A 20,880-nucleotide genomic window follows, 5' to 3' on the forward strand; every position below is an offset into this window, starting at 1 on the left:
AAGTTACATACAGATACACACAGATTTTATTTACCAGTTAGATGACCTGTAAAGACAGTTGATACGTTTTTACCTAAGACTGTAAGGTCAAAGGTCGCACAATACAAATGCAATCAACTTGCTTGAAACAAGACAAAATATAAATCATGTATGCTATTTCTACCAGTTCCTATTTCTGCACAATTTTTTTGTGTTATTTTTGGGTTGTAACATTTCCAATTTTGGGACAAGAAAAGTTCAAAATGACATGAATACTAATGCAGCATCCTCTGTGTGAATAAATAACACAGTCATTCTATAACAAGCTAATAAATATAGTTGTAATTTCTTCCCCTACTCATATACTTTTATCTTTTATATATTGGACAGTGCTTGTAAAATCAATCACATGCTTTATTTGGTTCATTTGGTTTATGCTAACGATATTTGGGCTCTATCAACTGTATTTGCAAAACCATATTATTAAAGCACTTCACTGGATTTATTTAATCAATCATTTTTAATAATCAAGGTGCAGTCTGTTTTCCAAACTACCATAATTTGTTAGTTTTACTTTTAATTAAAGTTTGAATAATTGATAAATCACTTGATGAACTTTAAAACCTTTATTGTCTTGATTTAACTATTGTGTAATGATTAAAGGAAAGCAACATGAACAGTCACTTAATAGGGGGTGTTTTACTGAGAAGACATTCAAGTTGGTGCATATTTATTTTTTATTTCTTGCATGTCATATTGAGCATCTACAAATAGAAATAGGTCAACATTTATGAAATAGCCAAAGTGGTATTTAACAGGGCACAATCAATAAAAAAAAAAAATTGATTTCCTTGTGAAAGAATAATCGCTCTCTTCAGCACAGCTTTGTTATGGACTCAAAACAACCAAAAATAACATTAGCAGCATTAATTCCTTGTTTCTGGGACTGGTTTCTGAATATTAACAATTAATTTAAAGACTAAATAAATCTGTACTTATACATTAGCATAGTGTAAAATGTTGAAAAGAAAGATAGAAGATGCGGCAATGTTTTCTGAAGATTTCTCAAAACTGTTTTAAAGCATGGCATACAGTGTTCTAATTGTCATGGGATCCAATTAGAGCTAGATAAAAGGGAGCTTAATAACAGGACAAAGCTGCAGCATGTGTACAGTATCCTATCCCATTTTAGTATAGTAAACTTCAATAAATTGGTAGAGCAGAACCATTTCTTTATCTTCCCCAAAGGTGCCCTAAGACAACAAACAGATGAGCTATCAGCACTAAAAGGCTACAAAACTCATCTGTCAGGATCTGTCAGGACTAAACAGATCTTTGCTGCTCTTGGTAGACGCTACTCCATGCTGCTCTACGTATTAAACTAGTCTTATAAACTGAAGAGTGTATCCAGAAGCAGCATCTTATTATTATGTCACAATAAATAAAATGAGCAAGCCCTATTTTGAGCTAAATGTACCACTAAAAAAAAAATACTGCTATTTAATTAAGTCTTTAGTCTCAATTTGTCTGACAATTTGTTGTCACACAAAAAATATATTAACAAATGAAGACATGAATTGCTTGTAGTGTGAGTCAGTTTTTTTTAACCCTGCTTCTATAGGCATATTGTCCTCCATGTTTTAGATTTTTTTTTCTCCTGCATACACACCTGATTTAAAAATACAGGTGATATAGTAAGCTTTGGCTGCCTTGATGGTTGGAAAGGAGATAAACTGAGTCTTTCATTTAGGGAGCAGAAATACAAATAAATATGGAGAACAGTGGGTCTAGAAGACCAGGGTTGAACATCTCTGCTGTAAAATCTAAAACCACTTATTGTCGGCTTTTCTGACCAGATACTGAAAGTAACATATTTTATTTAAAGCTGGTAAACATCATGTATTATGAAGGTAGCCAATGATGGACAACCAAATTTTAATTACTTTAAATCACTGATCTACAAACGTTTGCAAAGTCAGTCGTCACATTTAAGAATCTCCGGAAGGGGTTTCCCACTCTTGCTCAAAATGAGAATGAGCAACTCTATCATAACAAACATATATAAAAGAAAACACTTATACACACTAAAATACGCAGATAATATGGAGACTTTAGCTCAGGACAGCTTATAGTCCTGATTGTCCAACTAGCAGGAAAACCCTAAAAACAGCAATTAAAACTATGTCCAGCCAGTCATAATTTTAGCTTATGTATAATTTATAGGCAATAATTCTGGATAATGTGCCACAAATGTGCATGGATGAAAGTTAATGGATGCAAGGCATGGTATGTTTTCTTCTATAGCCATGTATCACGAAGGTTTATAGTTCTGGAAACTGCTTATTTATTCATGTTGGGTATTATGCTGCAAATGCATTCATGTAGAGTCATACTACAGGCTCCATTACATAGTTTATTATTTTTTTAATCATGTTAAATAATATACTCTGCATTGAATAAATAATAAAAATGTAATTGTTAATATTAAAGTAAAAGATTAAGCAAAAAAAGTTGAATAGAATAAACGTATATACCCTATAAGATTAAAGGTATTGCATTAAGAAAAAAAAAATTTTTTGAAACAAAGCCTTTAAATCTCACGGTTGGTATGCAATTATAATAAAAAAAAAAAAAAACACAATAGCATTTTTTTTCAAGATCCTCTTGACACTGTCTTACACTTTTAGCAAAATATAAAACAGCACCTATTCCAAAATTATGGGTGCTGTGAGTTCAGATTTCCCAGATTTGATTAATTATCCTGCATGTCGTATCTTCAATGTGAACTAAATGTAATTTATTACATCATCTACTTCCAGTGCATCTATCTAAAGTGTATCCACCCCTTTTAAAATAATTGACATTCAATCTGCTGCTCTTGACCTTGGAGGGAAGGAGCCTAACACAATAAACCTCTTCAACTACTACTGATACTGCTCATACTGCACTAACACATGCTAGAAAATCCTGTGTTTGAACCACACCATAGGGAACTTCGTGCGTGGAGCATGCTCTCCCCTGACAGGCGTGGGTTCTCTATGAGTTCTCTTCAGAACAATCAAGTTAAATGGTCTTGACTTACATTGCATTAGGGGGGAGTGTAAGTGGATGCTTCTGTAAGTGTCTTAGGGTCACAAGAGAAGTCTAGAACTGTCTCTGCTCTTGGTATACATTTGATTAAAAAAGCTTTTTAATTTTTCTGCTAACAGAGTCATAAAGTAGCTATTTTAAAAGCAGACCCTATTGTTCTACCTAATCTTTCTATCAGACACATCAGCCAGATGGAATGTTCACTGTTCAGGATGGCAGACAAGCTTTGTCTTTATGAAAAAAAGGAATGACTTTTATGTCTTTAACCTTGTTTTACACAGCTGATAATAATCTAAACATTTAATTGAACCTTTGTGACATTTTGAAGATTGGAGTTGTTTAAGGAAGTAGAAATCTCGCCCCATCTCTGATTACTTTTTAGCTCTAAAACTCCTTGTTGTTTCTTTACAATGAAGATACAAATAGAGCAGGTAGGATATCTACTTCTTATAACATCTTAGGAAAAAACACTGCTGGATTTAAATTTGGAATGATCCATTTAAAGTTTTCAAAGAAAATACCAACTTAATTTCTACCTTCTCACTTCCAGCGAGGTCAACCAGGTAAAGCTTCCCACAGAGTTTCTGCTCCGTCTCTACATTTTCTTGTTTGATGTTTATCAGGAAGATGCTGTGACTGCGAGAGCTATGCTCATTCATATCTAGGAGTAAATATAAAGAAGAGACAGGGTCAAACGGAGCAGCCTTTAGTCAAAAATCACTTTGATTTCACTTCTTTTCCACAGACTGAATGAAGCTGATAAATCCCCACACTACACTTCACAAATCAGTCATCCACTGAAAAAAAAAATGACATGAAATAAGTGACAGCATGAGCACCGAACCATCAGGAAGATCAACGGATTGACTCACTGGTGACTGCAACGTGACGATTGGCCTTCCCTTCATCTATCACATCCATCACTTCCTCTGGACTGGTGACAAAGCGCTCTGTGCAGCCCTGAATGTATTGAATTAGTAGATCACAATTATACAGTTTATGCTGTAACAAAGAAATGTTCAAAGAGTGTATGACTATTGAAAGAATGCATAAGCCTAAATCAATCTAGAAACAAAAAGATCTTGCCATTTGCAAAAATTTTCTGAAGTTATACCCTAAAACGCATGAGAACGCAAAAAGAGTCGCATGATCCCAAAAATAGAATTAACAGCTTTTATCTTTTATCTCTGCTTTGAGTAAAGATCCTACAACTCAGTTGCAAGAGTGTGAGATTTGCTGATTTCTTATTTGTTTAGAGATAAATGACAGCCAACCTAAAAGTTAGTGAGCTACATTAGAAGATTGATGGCACTCTTCATCCTTTTTCAATGCAATAATGAGGCAGCCAAATGATGCTTATCTGAGTCATTGAAAATAAAGCAAACGCTACCTCTGCTTCTGTCAGACGATCAGGCAAAGCCCAAACATCAAGGATAAATATGTAAGTCATTCTCCTCATGTCTAGAGGTACAATAAATACACTTTTCAACTAATTTGTGCTAAAAGTATCATCCTGCCGAAAATCAACTAAATGAGATGCATCTTGAAGCTAATGCTGAATAAAATCCTTCATTTTCTGAGTATCAAAAGATCATTAAGTACCGAAAAACATCTGCTAAAAAGCAGCTATTTGAACAAAACATGAACTGGCTTCATAAAATTGTGATACATTTTCCAGGGGCACACTATGAAAAAACATAATTTGTGAAATAAAACAATAAATTTGGACATGTATTATAGTTGTATTCTTTATATGTGTCATGATCTGGGCGCTAATGACTGGTCTGCTTACTCATTTCCTTTACCTGCTTATCTCTGCTCAGTTCTCATTACAGTTCATCTGATCCATCTGCTCCAGCCTCTATTTAACCAGCATTCAACCAGTTATCAGTACCAGATTATTCGAGCCCTTGGTGAGAGTTGTCTAGCCTATCTGAGTGTTTCTAAATGCCTGATCCTGACCCGTTCTGCCTCAGGATATCTGAGCCTGCCGGTTCCTGTTCTGATCTGTTTGCCTAGCCTGTCCTCAGATTCCTGTTGGATTTCTGCCTGTGTACTGAACTTGGAACTGATTCCTGACACCGTCTTGAATATCCCTTTCGGTAACTCTTCGGATATCTGATCTCCTGGCCCTGACTCTTGAACACCTCCTCGACACCGGCTTTGGCTTCACCCTATGGATTATCTTGCCTTCCTTCGTCTGCTCGGTTCTGCTCCCCTGTCTGTTCTCCGACCTCAGGGACATCAGCCTCTGGGACTCTGTGGGCTTTGCCCGCCATGCCTTGTTGGCTGCGCCTTGTTGGACTGGCTGGAACCAACCTCATCGCCTGGGTACAGACTGAACTTTAAGACCAGGTTAGTGTCTCACACTTTCATTATCATCCTCCATCAGATAGACATGGTATCTAACCTCTGTTCTTCCCCTGCAGGGGGTTCCTGGCTTAGACGCCGACGCCGTTCTCTACAGTTCCTTCTTAAATAAACATTTTATGAAACCTAACAGTCTCTCCACCTCGAAAACCAGGTCCTCTTGTTCTGAGCCAGACAGTACGTTGTATTTTATCTCATAATTTTTAGTAGATAATAATGAATTAAACATGGTTATAAAGCTCTTCACCTTAAACTAAAAGAGGAACAGGGGTGTAAAATAAAACCATGCTCCTTGGTTCCTCTGCTTTGCATGACTTTATGCTGCCGTCTGTTTTTAGCTGAATGGAAGAGGGTAAAAAGTCTGTAAATGGATTATCATAGTATTTGTTTTTGATTTCTCTATTTTTTATGTCTCTAATTTTAACAGGATTCACATACGAAAGCAACTGCAGTTGTGGTTGCAAGATTTTGGTTAGTATTTATTTTGACTTTTTTGGATTAAACTAGTGGTACTAACAAGTAGTGTACAATGTGTGTGAACATATTTCTTTAAAATGTTATAAAAAGGCACCAAATATTCAGCTAGTTATTGGAGCTGAACAAGTTTTCACTTATCAGCTCAGATTGAAACATTTTTTTCTTTTTCTTCTTAATATTTGTTTTTTTTTTTAAATGAGTGAACTGAGTAAAATGTGTTCTTATGGACTTAAAATGCAAACAGAACTCAGCCTGGTCACTCAGAACTACAAGTCCCACACATTTCCCAAAATGCAATAATCTCACAAATTAACTTTGAATCTTAAGGCAAATCATAGGTCAAAATAAACTTCAGCATAAAAACTCAACATCAGCAAAGTTAGAAAGTCTAATATGTTGCAAAACTGAATGATATCCGAAGCTGACTCACCTTCACATAAGGAACCCTATATTTGTCTTCATGCACTGACAAGTTGGTTTTTGTTACTGCAATGACATAAGAGAAGAATGAGGAGAAAGGATGCTCAATTCTATGTGTTTTTGCATATACATGTAATGTGAACTGATGATTTTCTTTTCATATTTGTGACCCAACATCTATGAATGCATTGTAAAAACATCAAGACAGTCTATAATTGTTTTTAGATTTTCATCAATCTATTCCTGTCAAAATCAGTGAGAAGATAAATGGATGCCTTTGTGGAAGTCAGTGAACAAAATACAGTATTTATACAAAGGCTCCTACTCATTATTCTGCATTTATAATTTCGAGTCATATTATGTTGATTATAATTAAAATTCAAAGAATAACAGTGATATTTTTCCTTGTAGATATCTGGGTGTAAATGTGAGCTTTTATAACCCTCTGGTATCTAATTTTGCAAGCAAATTCCCACTGAGGGTTTTTTTCTGCACTCGTATAATTCATCTTGCTTGTTGTTGACTCTCAGGTTGCTCATATTTTGAATATCTCTCAGATTAAATAAACCCTAATGCATACAGATGGAGCTTTTGACCACTGTCTGAAGGCCCATAAAGGTTGTAATCAAAGGAACCCTGCTTACAGCTCTTCATCCAAGGCTCTCCATCATTTAACACTGGTTTTATTTTATTTTTATTCTGTACGATAATACCATATAAGCTGCAATGATGTGTTAAAAAACACACACTTTTTCTTCCCTTCTGGCTGAACCAAATAAGCAGAAAATGTTAATTTATTGTCCAATTAATGTAATATTTATTGTTATTGTGGGAGCCATTTAATTGCTTATACACTGCATGATAAGACCAAAGTGCATTTGACTGCAAATTTAGAACACATCACAAGGAAATGTACTGATTCTTCTTTGCAGTCATTTTGTGTGTGCCTCCTCATGCCCCAGAGAGCAACTTAAAGGTTTTCCTTCTGCATAAAATGAACTCTTTAATCTAAAGCATAAAGCATACCATCAAGGAGATCCCGGATCTTTTCCATGTAGATCTCAAAGTAGGAGACCTGCAACACAGCCAGAAACTTAAAAAACACAGTATTTCTCCCTGGCAGTCAAACATGGAATCTAATACTGCAAGTTGAGAGAGGCAGAAGAGAGTGTGAGGCAAAAAAATACCCCAAACCTTTGAAATATTATTAAAATATCAAATCTTAATGTATTTTATTGGAATATTTAAGCAATAGACTGGCATAAATTGCAGAGCTGGGAAGTGGAGGGAAATTTCTGCATTATTTTCATTTATTTTTTACACAATAAAGTCTCAAAAACCTGGGAGATATACAGTATGCATTGAATAGGAGACTTGCTCCCCTAGAATAATATTTCTACCCATTGGTTTTTGCAGAATAGTTCGAGCTTAGACATGGTGACCTTCCGAAAAGCAATTTTAAATCTTGCCATGGATTTTCATTCTAAGTAGATTTGAACTTTGACTGAGCCATTCTCACACATGGATACCTTTGATCTAAAATATTCCCCTTGCAGCTCTGTCTTTGGTCTTTGACCTGGGGGAAGGCAAAACTTTCCCCAGCCTAGAGTCTTTTGTTGTTCAACAGTGCATACGGTCAGTTATAGTCTGTTTAAAATAATATCACCTTCAGAATAGTTTATTAAAGACTCACTCCCTAAAATAATGCGTGATTAGGCAGAAAAACACCTTAATCAATAGCACTGATTTTAATCTGAGTATAAATATTATAGAGCATTAGTGTGCCATTAGTGTTAGTTTTCTTTAGGGGACAAAAACCTGCTGTCTTTAAACTGCTTTTATGACACAATTCACATTTCAGAATCAAGAAAACTTTGGGATTTTTCCTAAAACTTTATACAATTATGAATATTTAGTAAAGGATTATTTAATTTTTTTATTTAGCATCTTAAGTAACTGATATAATTGATAATTCAAGTCTATAACATTTAAACAGAGTGTGTAACTCATTTGGCTTTTTATTAGCAAAAAAAAAATTACATCAGAGATCTTGAAAGATAATCAAAGATTCAATAGACAACATTCTCACATACATCATCAGAAATGCATTCAAAGCAACACAAACCTTTATATGAAACTCCAGGTTCTCATCCATGGCGAATATGTGTTCAAAAATGTCCTGGGCTATCCTGGGAATGATTCCCATTGCATTGGGATCATGAAGTTTCCCCTGCAGGACACAGAAAGGCTCTATAACGGCATACAAATGAACAGCTGGATAAAAGAAAAACATTCTGGGTGGAATTAAACTGAAAGAACAGCATAAAAGGAGAACATAGGGGATTTTTCTACTTGAAGAGGGCCAGAGCAGTTTCCCAGGGAAAGTTGAAAAAGAAGATGGTTCCCACAGAAGACTAGGATTGAGAGATAAAGGATGGTGGCTGTGATGAAGGTGGGTATACTGCCATGATTGCTGGCAGAGGAGAAGATGACAAAGATGAAGGAAGGAAAAAAAGTAACAAGCTTGTGTGGTAGCGTGCATGTATGTGCCACAACAGAAGGGTTGTCTTTGAATTATTTAGGAATACCGCACCTCCATGGTGTGTGTTTTTCCCGAAGAGGTCTGCCCATAGGCAAAGATAGTCCCATTGTATCCACCAAGTACATCTAAAACGAAGAAAAAAGGAGGAAAACATGTTAGAGAGGGAGAAAAAAATAACAAATAGGTAAAAATAAAATAAAAAAAATGGCACCTGAGCTGCAGCTGAGCTTACATGTAATCAAGAAGAGAAGGAGTGCCCAGAGAAAGATCAGTCTATTTGACCTTTGATCCTCATGCTAACCATGAAATATGTGGTATTTAAGCTTGAGTGGATACTGAACGGCCTCTGTGGCTGCACACAATAAACAACAACTACCTGAAGCTTTTAGCATCACCAAGAGGGACTCAATCAGGTTGCAACCAGCAGCAGCAACATTATTCTCTCCATTCATATGGAACCATGACAAATAAAGAAAAGAAATGCACAACAACAAATTCACCAGCTGAGGTAATAAAAAACCCCACATTGCTGAATGTCATATTGCTGACACAGACAAATAAACCAGCGGAGAAAAAGCCAAACATATCATTGTGCATGACTGGCCACAGTGCAGAGAACCACAAACAAATCAGAAAGGCTCTGAGTTGAAACCATGCAGAACCCTGTTCCCCTGTTTCTTGTCTGTCTGTGCAGGACTTTGAAGCCACAACAACATGTCTTCCCTCACTTCCACGCAGGTCAGGGTGAGAACATCACAAACAAAAAGCAAAAATAATGAGTTCAGTGGTTGAAGCCGGATACCAAGTCAGCAGGAGATTTGAGAGCAAACACAAGAGAGAACATTGCTGAGGATAAGAGAAAGAAAAAACCCCACATGACTTCATCGCAATAAAATAGCCCAATAATCTGTTAAGAGAAATGACATTGTTCATAACAACTATGAAGTAGTCTTTTTACAGTTTTAATCAATGCCGCTTTATTGTTTGCATGCATGTTAGGATCTGTGCTCTTTAGGTTTGACTCATTCCAGTTTCTGTCTTTATATGTTTTTTGTTTGTTTTTCTCAGGATTTTTCTTACTGGAGAAAAAGGAGAAATTTTATTGGTGTTTTAATGGACAACTGGAACAGTCCTTGATTGCTTGATTGGGACTGCATTTGTGGCAGCTTGTGCCACCACATCTTGCGGGTGACTTACATCTCAATATATTTTGACTACTTAATTTTCCATAATTTATGGTGACGTAGATGGCCATGGTACCTCAACAGCCCATACCACTCACTTCTCTTATTTTATTATAAGTTTTTTAATAACAATGTTTTCCTATTTTTAGATTAATAGAGGCTTTATTAGATTGGAAATGTGAGACTATTATTTTAAAATTTGTAGGAGGGTGTATTGTGGAAAAGCTTTCCTAATCTATTTTCCAAAACTGGGTTGGGTCATATTGAGTCCTATGATGCAATGAATTGCTTTATATAATGTAAAGGCTTTTATTTTGTAGAGCACTGTGTGCTGGATTTTGAAAGTCTGGCAAGGACAATAAAGTATTTTTATAATCATAATCAAATTTTGTTTTGATGATGTAGTTCTGCACATAAACTAGCAAACATATGGTTAGAACAAATAAATATAGGAATATAGATAACATTTGGAATAAAAAATACAGTTGTTTATGAAGAGCACCACGTCAGCTATTAAACAATAACAGAATGAAATTAAATATACACATGAGCTGAGATGTTTATTGTTTTAATATGTTAAGGTGGAACAATAAAAAACACAAAAGAGAGGGAGCCTCCGGTATGTTTTCTAACCTTTCTTGATTTCCTTCTTCTAATTTCTGATTCCTTCTGACGACTGTCGAATATCTCTATCTCAAATTGGGAAATGCTTACCCAGAATTTTCCCAACCTTGTACCGCTGCCCATGTTGATCCTTTAATTTCATCTTTCCTCAACCCTCAAGGTAATCCCTCACTCTAAGCAATCTTGTGCACCAAATCAATCTTTATATCATGCCCTAGTTCACCACAGTTTCATGCTTTGAAGGTAAAGAATAAATACAACCCTAACAAGAAAAAAAAACATAGAGGGAAAATGAGACGTGAAAAAAAAAAAAAACAGGATTTAAGCTCTTGGGTTTGTTTCTTTGATTTAAACCCTCATGGGTAATAATTGTGTGAAAAATTATTATGTAAACTCTTTTCCCAGGTATGAATTTTATTGTTAAATAATATAATGTTTTAAGTCAGCACAAAATCTTACTAAACCTTTAAGGCAGCCAAATTCCTTCAGCCACTCCAAACTGGTGTCGATTAGATTTTTTCTTTTTTCAAACACTTTTCATCCTAAAATAGAAACTTCAATCTTGCTAAGGCTGCTTAATGTTTCTCATTTAAAGACTAGGTTGAGTGCGATCAATGATTTTCTACAGATTTAAAGCATTGTAAGGAAACATATCCAGTTGTGTTCTGACACTACAGCTCCTATGTCTCATTAAAATGTGGTTGAAAATTTGGAAATCCTCATTTCCATGTGAGGTCAAGCATGACATTACTGCCCTTAGTTCCTGACTAATAGGCTTGCTCTACCGACTGATGTCACCTCAATCCGTATCACAGCTGAATAACAATGTTTTGTCACAATGTGCATTTATATCTATAAATGTTGGTATTTGTGGGACTAGCATCAGTAATAGAGATTAGGGGAGACCATTAATATTGCTAACAGCTTATGGAAATATGCTTGAGAGGAGGTAGGTAAAGCAGGATAGGTTTCAAGAATTATCTTAGAAAGTGTCATCCAACATACTCTGCAACATAAAATCCAACATCTGTGCTTTTCACTGATAACACTGAGACCTCAAGTCTGAAAGCTATACTCTGACTGCTATAAAATCATAGACACCTAATCAGCAGTCCAGTGCTCTTATCCTCCTCCCTCACACCTTATTTCTAAATGAAATATATAGAACATTTCCAACAGTCTGACAGGTGTAGTTTACATTTAAAGTACAGCTTGCAAATCTCTGAAGTTACCCAAGTCTCAAAACAACAAGCACAGCTGGGTCCTTTCACAATTTGTCTCCTTATACATATACTATGAGCTCTGATAGCTTGGGAAGCACTCTACACCACTGTCTCTATGTGGAAAATTAATGATTTAGCTCACAGTTTTTAAATAGAGATACTGTGGATTGTTGCAGCTGCTGCTTAGATTGCTTCTACCCCCTACTTTAGGCCAGTTCATGTTCACTTTCTTTCTTTCTTTCCTTTTTTCTTTCTTTCTTTCTTTCTTTCTTTCTTTCTTTCTTTCTTTCTTTCTTTCTTTCTTTCTTTCTTTCTTTCTTTTATATTAATAATAAGCTATGCTTCTCACATGACAGCATCAAAGCAAAGGTTTCACTTCAGGAAACAGGGCTCAGCCAGGATACTGTAGAAAAGGTTCCTGTCTATGTGAAATAGCATGATAATTGTTGAATATTCCTGAAAAAGTTATTTCTGAATGATTTTGTTTTTATTAAATTGTTACAGTTTTTTGTTTATTATTATGTATTATTTCTATTTATTTTTTTACATTCCCTAAATGTCAAAAATATAACATACTTTATAAATTGTGAATATCACAATGCCCGTGCCATCTCTCAGTCATCAGGGGCATGACACCAACAACACAGGCTTAAATTGGAGGGGAGGCAGCGTCTCACCCATCACCATGACAAGTACATTTTATGATTCAATGACAAAAACAAAACATTTTCCCTTGACTGTTAAAAAAAGTTTTCTGTGTGAATTTTCTTTGGTCAACATCATTAAATAAATGAATCAGCGATGTAAAAATATGATATTGGAGGTGAAGTGAGGCAGGAAATAGCTCAGCCTCACTTCTGGTGATTCTGTGTCACACATAACTGAATGCTATTGCTGTCTTTCTATATCGCCAATATACAAGTTTTATTACATATGTGAAAAACATACTGAAGTTCCACAACCTGTCCTTAATATTTTATAATTGTTCGTGATAATTGTTTTATCTTTCTAGCCCACTACAAATCCACTGTGAAAATGGACAGAGGGAAGCAAAAAATACCATGCTTCATTGATATCGGAGCTCCATAAGCATGTCCAGGTTGCTGTGTACATTCAATTTGGTATTTTAAAAATAAATGGATTTTTTAAATTGGATTTACAGTCTTAAAAGGAAGTTTCAGAGAAGCAGACCAACTCAAAAGCTTAAAGGGTCATAGTCACATAGTTTTACTTATATGCCTGTTGCTCACTCCAGTTACGTACAAAAATTTGATTAAATAAAAACAAAAAAAAATGCTTTACTTATCAGAAAGGGAAATTAGATGCTCAGAGTCATCCATAATGTTCTTCATTTAATTTCACAAATTATTCTTTGTGAAATTGTCTCTAGAGGTTCTAGAGGAGTTCCTAGAACAGAGCTGGTCTTCTTTGTTAACTTATTGAGCTTCTCCAAATCAACACTTTAAATCAGTCTACAACAGACTTATAGAAGATATGGAGCATCTCCCTGCAAACATTAAAGGACCTGGCACCAGAAAAAGACAAGAATAAGAATTTCCTTTTCACATAATGTTCTGATAGGAGGCTCTAGGGAAGATTCACTATAACTGCTGCAGATGAGTTAATTGAACTAATATTGCTTGGTCTGCAACTATGTCTGGATGTTGCTTTTTCGTGAGGCATTGTAGGGCTATCAAACTCGTCGGGTACTATTAAGTAGCTGCCTCAATTGTTCCCATCTAGTTTTCTGATAGTTTTGCAAGTACTACTGGCAGGTTGTGAACATGGTGGTTTGTTTATGTCTACACATCATGTTTGGTGCTGGAATTCAATTTAGGCTCACAAAGAATTATCAAAACACCATCAGAATGCACACTTTGTGTATATACTTTATTTGATCTTGATCACATGGTTTTTGGTCTTTTTTTTTTGTAGGCATAAATAACTCTACCCCTTTAAGCATCTGGACATGCTACTTTCAATCTAAGTGGGACCCAAATGAGTTTTAAGCTACACACATTGATTTCTTATTGAATAGGCAGCATAGACTAAACATCACCAACGTGAAGGTTGGGGACTGGAGGTTTTAAGTAAAAGTCTAAATATTAAGACCTGCTTCTTTCATGTAGACTTCATGTAAAAATAAAGGTAATCTCATACATGGCTTTCAGTTTATTTATTAAAAATAAAGTCATTTCAGCCAAAATAGAAAAACAATATTTAAATTTGACCCTTTTATAAAATAGTTTTCTTGATATGTTGTCTGTTATAGCATAATAGGAAGCTTTAAAAACATCTAAAAATGTCGATAAAAATTAAGCTAAATTATTTGTATTATATTATTTTGGTTTCATATTGTTGAGCTTGAGGCCTCACTGCACATTACTGATTTCTATAAAGGCTGGAATGACAATACTTGACTTTTGAGCCATAAATGTTAAGAAAAAAGTCTGATATCATTACAATGTTGATGCTTCCAGTACTAATAATTTGATCCTGGATTCTGCTTCTGAAAAAGGTCTTTTTCCTCAAACCAGTGATGCTGAGAGAAGCAACAAACCTCTGGGAAGGGCGAACTCTCAGTACCAGGGGTCGTAATTGTTATTGCCAGCCCAGTAGGGGACCCCAGAGTGAAAAAACACACACACAAGCAATTTTCCTATAATGTTGCAGAAATTAAGTTATTGGCAAAACATATTCTGGAGAAAACAGTCAAAATATGCCTGAAGATATTTATCTCTTTATCATTTGAATCTTTTTGTAGAAATTGTCCCAGTTCTTGCCCCATTTGCCATGTTTAAATCCATTTATCCAGTTTAATGTTGTTTCAGCCCTCTTCCCCTCCAACATGTTTCTGTTAACTTGTATAAAGGAATAATCTGTTGTTTAAATATAGGAAATGTAAGAACTGGTGAACCATGTCTTATCCTCTCTCAGAGATGATGCTGTCTACTTCAAATTTAACAGTTTTGATCTATTTAATTTACATTTCATTCCTGCCTCATGCTATGTGGTAATCAGCTGATAAAGAGCTTAATTGAATTGTTAATTACTTTTTCAGCCAAACACACCCTTATTGAAAAAAATGGCATCCCACCTGAAAGCAATTAAACTCAATGACTGTGCAAGGTTAAAGAGTGTTGTGCTGGGAAAGAAAAAGAAAAACACGTTGCAAATTCTTTAATATAGTTCCTGCAGTTTCTTTATACTTTAGTGTTAAAATAGTATGCATCTTTTGAATCTGTTTGAATATTATTTTAATCCCATACACATGTGACTAAAATGTCATGAAAATAGGTTTCCTGTTTGCTGCAAGGAGATGCTGCTGCCGCATACATCACTGACAGAGGTACAGACTGTCAATGCCAACACAAAGATCAAGAATGGGGAGGATATGCTAATACAAGGAGGTCGGCTGTCTCTTCTTTCTTCCTTCAGCGCTTGTATCACTCTTGCATCTTAACGAGTAAAGGCACAAACATTTTGTTTGCTCACCTCTGACAATCTGTTTGGCACATGTATTGTAGACTTGCTCCTGCGTGGTGTTGGTAGGGAAGACCTGGTCAAACACATATGACTTCCCCTGTGGAGGGCAAAAAAAACATATTGTGAGCTATGACAGACAGTAATGACTGGCTAAATGAATCCTATGAAAAAAAACTGTTAGATTTGTAAAAATATATATATTGGAAATAAGGTACTTTTTTCAATTTTTATTTCATATCTATATTTCATTAAAAACTATGTACCAGAATGTAATATTTAGTGTGATTTTTTTTATGCTTCGTTGTTCAAAATCTGTGTGAAATGTCTTATTTTCAGAAGGTGCAGAATAAATCTCTACATATATTTTATGCAGCATGTGTTTTGATTGGAGTTCTGCGGGGGCAAACTTTAAGTATAGACTGCTCGACCTCAAGACAGCCAGACCGACAGAGATTCACTCTGAGGTAAAGCTATTAGAGCTAGCGTTGAAGGGCTTCAAGAGTGAACCGATGCATTGGAAAGAAGAAATGGATTGGAGGAGGAGAGCAGAGGGGTATAAATGCAGAGAGGGCAGATGAAAACAGATGACCTGAAACCAGAGTCTGCATGCAAGGAAGTAAGCAAGAAGGGAAAAAAAAAAGAAAAGCGAGTTGGTTTTTGAATTATTTATACTCGCAACCAGAAATCCACTCATTTGTTAGTAAGGAACTGAAAAAACATGAGCAGAGCACCAATTTATCTTTCATTTAATAGATCACATCAAGCTAGAAAAGGTACTCATCCCCCTTATTATCTCAAGCAGTACAGCCATTACAACCTCATTTTTTAGATAGAAATGCAAAACAGTGCATCATGGTAAAGTGGAAGGTCAAGGTTATGAGTTTTAAAACAACCTGCTGCAATTATAAATCATTAAGGCATGCTACACATAACATCCCCATAACCTACATCAGAGTTTGCAGCTGTTGGATTTCAAAATATGATAGGTATAACTACTTTTTAAGGCTCCGTGTACAAATAAATCTGTCAAAATAACCAATTAATCCTGTGCTCAGTCAACCTCTCATACTGGTTAAGAAAAGATCCTGTGATGCCCTCTTAAGAAAACAAACAACCCCCAGCACCTTCAGCCATTAGATTTGAAAGCCAATGTTCCTTGTGATTATTTCCAACAAAAAAAACAAAAAACAACTAGATGTAATTTTTGTGTGTGTTTTTTTTTTATATTCAAACATAAATCTGAATGAGCTGTTTTAAAGAAGGTGAGGGTGATGTTATAAGCTTTAAAGCTGTACATACCATGCAACCCACATCATGCTGCATCTGAAATAAATCTCTCAGTAACCTGGGGTTATGATTCTGTCCTAACTGTTCACCAATATTTACGTTCTGCTCGGCTACTTACTGCCAAGCTGAGTGAATATTCATTCCACCTCTGATAACGACGGCCACTCCCAATCAGCCCGACTTAGCTCACCTTCTCTCTGAGGTTTATAAACCTCTCCAGGTTATATAGTTAATACCAGATCCTTGAAAGCCACCATACGCATAGATATACAGCGTTCTTGCCTTACCTTGCCAGTCTTCCTGCCTGATATTTTCTTGTTTTGTTTACTGATTTCCCTGTCTCATCTAGCCTTTTCTGGATTTTCTTGAAGTTCTGAGGCCTTTGGATTTGTTTGCCTGAATCGATCTCCATGGTTCTGAATTTCCTTTCATTCTCTGACCACAGATTCAAGCCTCATATCTGGATCTGCTTTTCTTTGAATGTGACTAAATTGCCAAACCTGTTTTCTGAATCTGACTGACGAGATCTGCCTAGCCCTAATTTAGTTTAGTTACCTCCAAAGTTCTGTCAGTGGTTGCCACTATGAAGGAAGCCTCCCCTTTACCTGCATTGACATCATCACACTGTTGTCCGCTAACGCTAAGGAACCAAAGAAAAGGGTTCATGCCTCCACCAGAATCCTGGGTAACTCTTTTTCTGAATTTTGCTGAAATCTCATCTCGGCCACTAACTTGTGTCTTCTAGTGGTTCCTGTTGCTGAGGGTGTATTGTTATCCAGATATTTTGTTTTTAAGAAATCTTTTTAAAGTTCATGTTTGTGTCTAGTTTAATTCTTAAGGTCCCCAATTTGTCTCATCATTACACCTAGTCTAAAAGAACAAAACTTTTTTTTTCATAGAAAATTTGCCACTATAGTACAATAAGGCCCATTTCTACTGCATTACAGGGAGTTTCTTTAAAGATCACCACAACATTATCACATTATCTCTTTGTCCATAGTCAATTCAAGGTGGGACCCTGCCTGTGCATTTTCAAACTCTTAGTAAGGCTAAGAGAAAGAGTAAAAGGTCAGAGCTGATACAACCCTGCAGAGTAAAAGAAAAAAGAGCAGAATCCACTTTGGGTGAGTGACAGAAAGCATGTCAGAGTAATAAAGCTGTTATTTAAAAAGTACACACTAATATGGCTCTAAACTGACTCTGCTGAGACAGTATGAAGAAGAAAGGACACTAGTAGATCAATATTTCTTCTTTCATAAAACTGTGGGGAAGTAGCAACGAGAAAGAAAACAGATTATTTTTCAATAGAAACTTATCATCCTATATGGCTTTTCATGGTTTTCCTTTGTTGCTGGTTTCTATACTAAAACAGTTAAATAGTATAATGCAGGATAGAGCATATTTTTACAAATAAATTGATTATAATTTTTTAATCATTATATACACACATATATATATATATATTTATAGTAGAAAATATACTTCAGTGGGAAAGGCTGACAAATGAAATGACTTCTTTATTTACTTCTACACAAGGTTATAAAAGAATTAGATGAAGTAAATACTGCAATAATGTAATCTCAAAAATATATATTTTTCACATTCAATTGTATACCGGTACTTAAGAAAATTGTAATAACAAAGTCCTTATTAAAAATCAATAATGGGTTTGTTAAATCCACATATTTCAAGATTAATTTAAAATATATAAACATCTATTTGACAACCTACAGATGATGTGTGGCATTTAACAAAATGGTATAGAAATACCTAAATCATTTTATAATCTGTAAACAGAAGCCAGATGTTGAATTCTCACCATGCAGGGCTTTTCAGCAATCAATTGTGTGCATAGGAAATAGACAAGGGTAAAATGTCTCAGACTATCAGAATGACCTCCCATGTAAAAGGCCATTTTTTAAAGGTTTTTTATATAAAGTAATTTGTTCATAGCAGTACACTGAGACATTTGGAGAAAATCCCACCTTCATTTTTTCTATAGTTTCTACTTGGCATCTCTTAATGAGCTGAGCTGTTAGATGTTACTGTAATCACAGCTGCAGGTATAAACAAGCCTTCCATCAGATGTGATTAGGATAGCTCTTTTTCCCAAGAGCCAATCGTACAACACCGATGCAAACCCAGCTAAATAACAGAGGGAGGGGGTGAGAGGTAAGACTGAGGAGGAATTATGTGCTGTCTTTGGATGGAATAGAATAAATCAGTTGTATATTCTAGAGGAAAAACTGCCCTTTGACAATCATATGATTTGCCTCTACTAGTAATCTGCTCTGCACAAATATAATAGCATACAACTGTTAGATATATCTAAGCTTTTCATCTGTGCAATATGTCCTTATCTCTTGGTAGAGCATGCTATAAAAACAACAGCTTATTTGCTTGTTTGTATAACCTAACATATATCTATTCAATTGTGTGTCCAGATACTTATGGAGAGAACTACAGCAGGAAGCCAAGGGTGCATCTGTGTACTCATGTAAAAGGAAATAAAATATATGATAAATTACACACACAGCTATTGGTCGTGGGCCTCAGCATTGTGTGATGTGTCAAACACCCACATGGCCCGTCCAGCCAGCAAACTGCCACTGTCTGGCATAAAACAAAAAGACAGCAGGAGACAGACAGAGGCAAAAAAAACAAACTGCAGCTCTGTTCCATAGAGACTGGGGAACGTGAATTGTGGTGATAAAATAATGATTGTTAAAGCAGAAAGCTGAGTTTAACAAAACCAAGTCAGGACAGTAAACCAGATTATGTAAATCAGGATAATCAGGACATCATGGCAGATGGTTCCTCAAAAGAAAAAGAGAGATGGAAATGGATTCCACTGTCCAAAAACGAAAAAAAAAAAAGGGCAATCCTGTAAGGAAACAAAGTGAGCCAACAAGAAACAAAAACTGAGATGAAGGGTTGCAGTGGAAAATCCTGAATTAAGATCCCATCTATGCTTAGCAGACAATTCACATGAATTAGATTCTGAGATTTAAATAGATTCAACTCCAGAAGCAATAATATTTTGTCGTAATGTAAAACATCCAGCTTAATCTGTTTTGGTCTCCTGTTGCTAAATTAATCTTCTTTACTAAATCAAATTATGAGAATGTAGAGTCTGACAAAAGATTTTCTGGGAAAAAAAAAATGTCATTTTTATATTTTAAATTAACATTATTGGTCAGGTGGTTCATTTGTGTTTAGTGCATCTTACACATCAGACTACTGAATTGAATAAAATCCAAAATATTTTAAATTCACAATATACCCACTGTCAACTTGTCACAACATAACTTTAATTAATTATCTGTCAGAATGACTGATAATTAAATGAACTCTCTTTTCCAAGAAGGATGTAATACAAATATGATATAGTGTTGTACTGGTGGATTAATGGCTTTGGTCAAAGGACTTCAAGTATGGCTGAATATATTATTTGTATCTTCAGACAGGTTTTCTGCTATAACACTTTCTTAATTTTGGCACAAAATTTGGTATATCTTAAGTACTATTTTTAAGGGTTAATCATAAAACACAAAAAATACTGAACAGACTAAACATCACTTTTAATATTTAATAACCGTGTTCTATAAAACAAGTCCAAGGCTTTTATATTGGGCAACAGTGGCCTAATTAATCAAAAGTTAATTTTTTCTTCACGTTTCCATCTGCATAAGTTGACAGACAATGACAGTAAATCTTTCAAGGACTCAAAATGTGTAGTTTATTTCCTTAGAAAGTTGCAGAGAAAGTTAACAGGCAAACAAAATTTTTATTAGTGAAATCACTGCACATCAAGACCATTTCATAACCACCCAGAGTTTATCCGTCAATATCATCTACAGTCAAAAAGAACTTACGGAAATTTAAAGCATTAAAAAATACTGTAAAGTTGCCCCAAGGTCAGAATGTGCAAGCTTCAAAGTGCAAAGGAACACAGAAAGTCAATCTCAGACTCTAAAGGCAGCAATGAGCGTGTCAAATGGTGAAGGTCTTGACAGCAGAGTTAGAAAGAAAAAAAAAGAGGTTGACTGAAGGTGTTTCCAGAAAAGTACTAGTACTTGTACAGGTGGCTCTGAACCACATAATTTCTTAATCAGAAATTATGCAAAAAGAAAAGTATATACTGTGTGTGTGTATATATATATATATATATATATATATATATATATATATATATATA

At 35.2% G+C, this 20,880-nt stretch overlaps 1 protein-coding gene across 1 annotated transcript in view; it reads right to left on the bottom strand.

Moving 5' to 3' along the window:
- LOC107103069 overlaps window positions 1–20,880 on the bottom strand; it is a 110,088-nt gene that overhangs the window by 51,716 nt on the left and 37,492 nt on the right. Inside the window, exons 2-8 of the mRNA XM_015402592.1 lie at window positions 15,405–15,492; window positions 8,930–9,003; window positions 8,462–8,566; window positions 7,363–7,411; window positions 6,347–6,402; window positions 3,942–4,029; window positions 3,606–3,730 (exon numbers count right to left, since the gene is read on the bottom strand). Coding sequence (XP_015258078.1) covers window positions 3,606–3,730; window positions 3,942–4,029; window positions 6,347–6,402; window positions 7,363–7,411; window positions 8,462–8,566; window positions 8,930–9,003; window positions 15,405–15,492 — 585 coding nt within the window. The remainder of the gene's footprint in view (window positions 1–3,605; window positions 3,731–3,941; window positions 4,030–6,346; window positions 6,403–7,362; window positions 7,412–8,461; window positions 8,567–8,929; window positions 9,004–15,404; window positions 15,493–20,880) is intronic.

This window comes from Cyprinodon variegatus, unplaced genomic scaffold (genome assembly GCF_000732505.1).
Source record: "Cyprinodon variegatus isolate N-32 unplaced genomic scaffold, C_variegatus-1.0 Scaffold34, whole genome shotgun sequence".
In the NCBI taxonomy this organism is placed as follows: domain Eukaryota; kingdom Metazoa; phylum Chordata; class Actinopteri; order Cyprinodontiformes; family Cyprinodontidae; genus Cyprinodon; species Cyprinodon variegatus.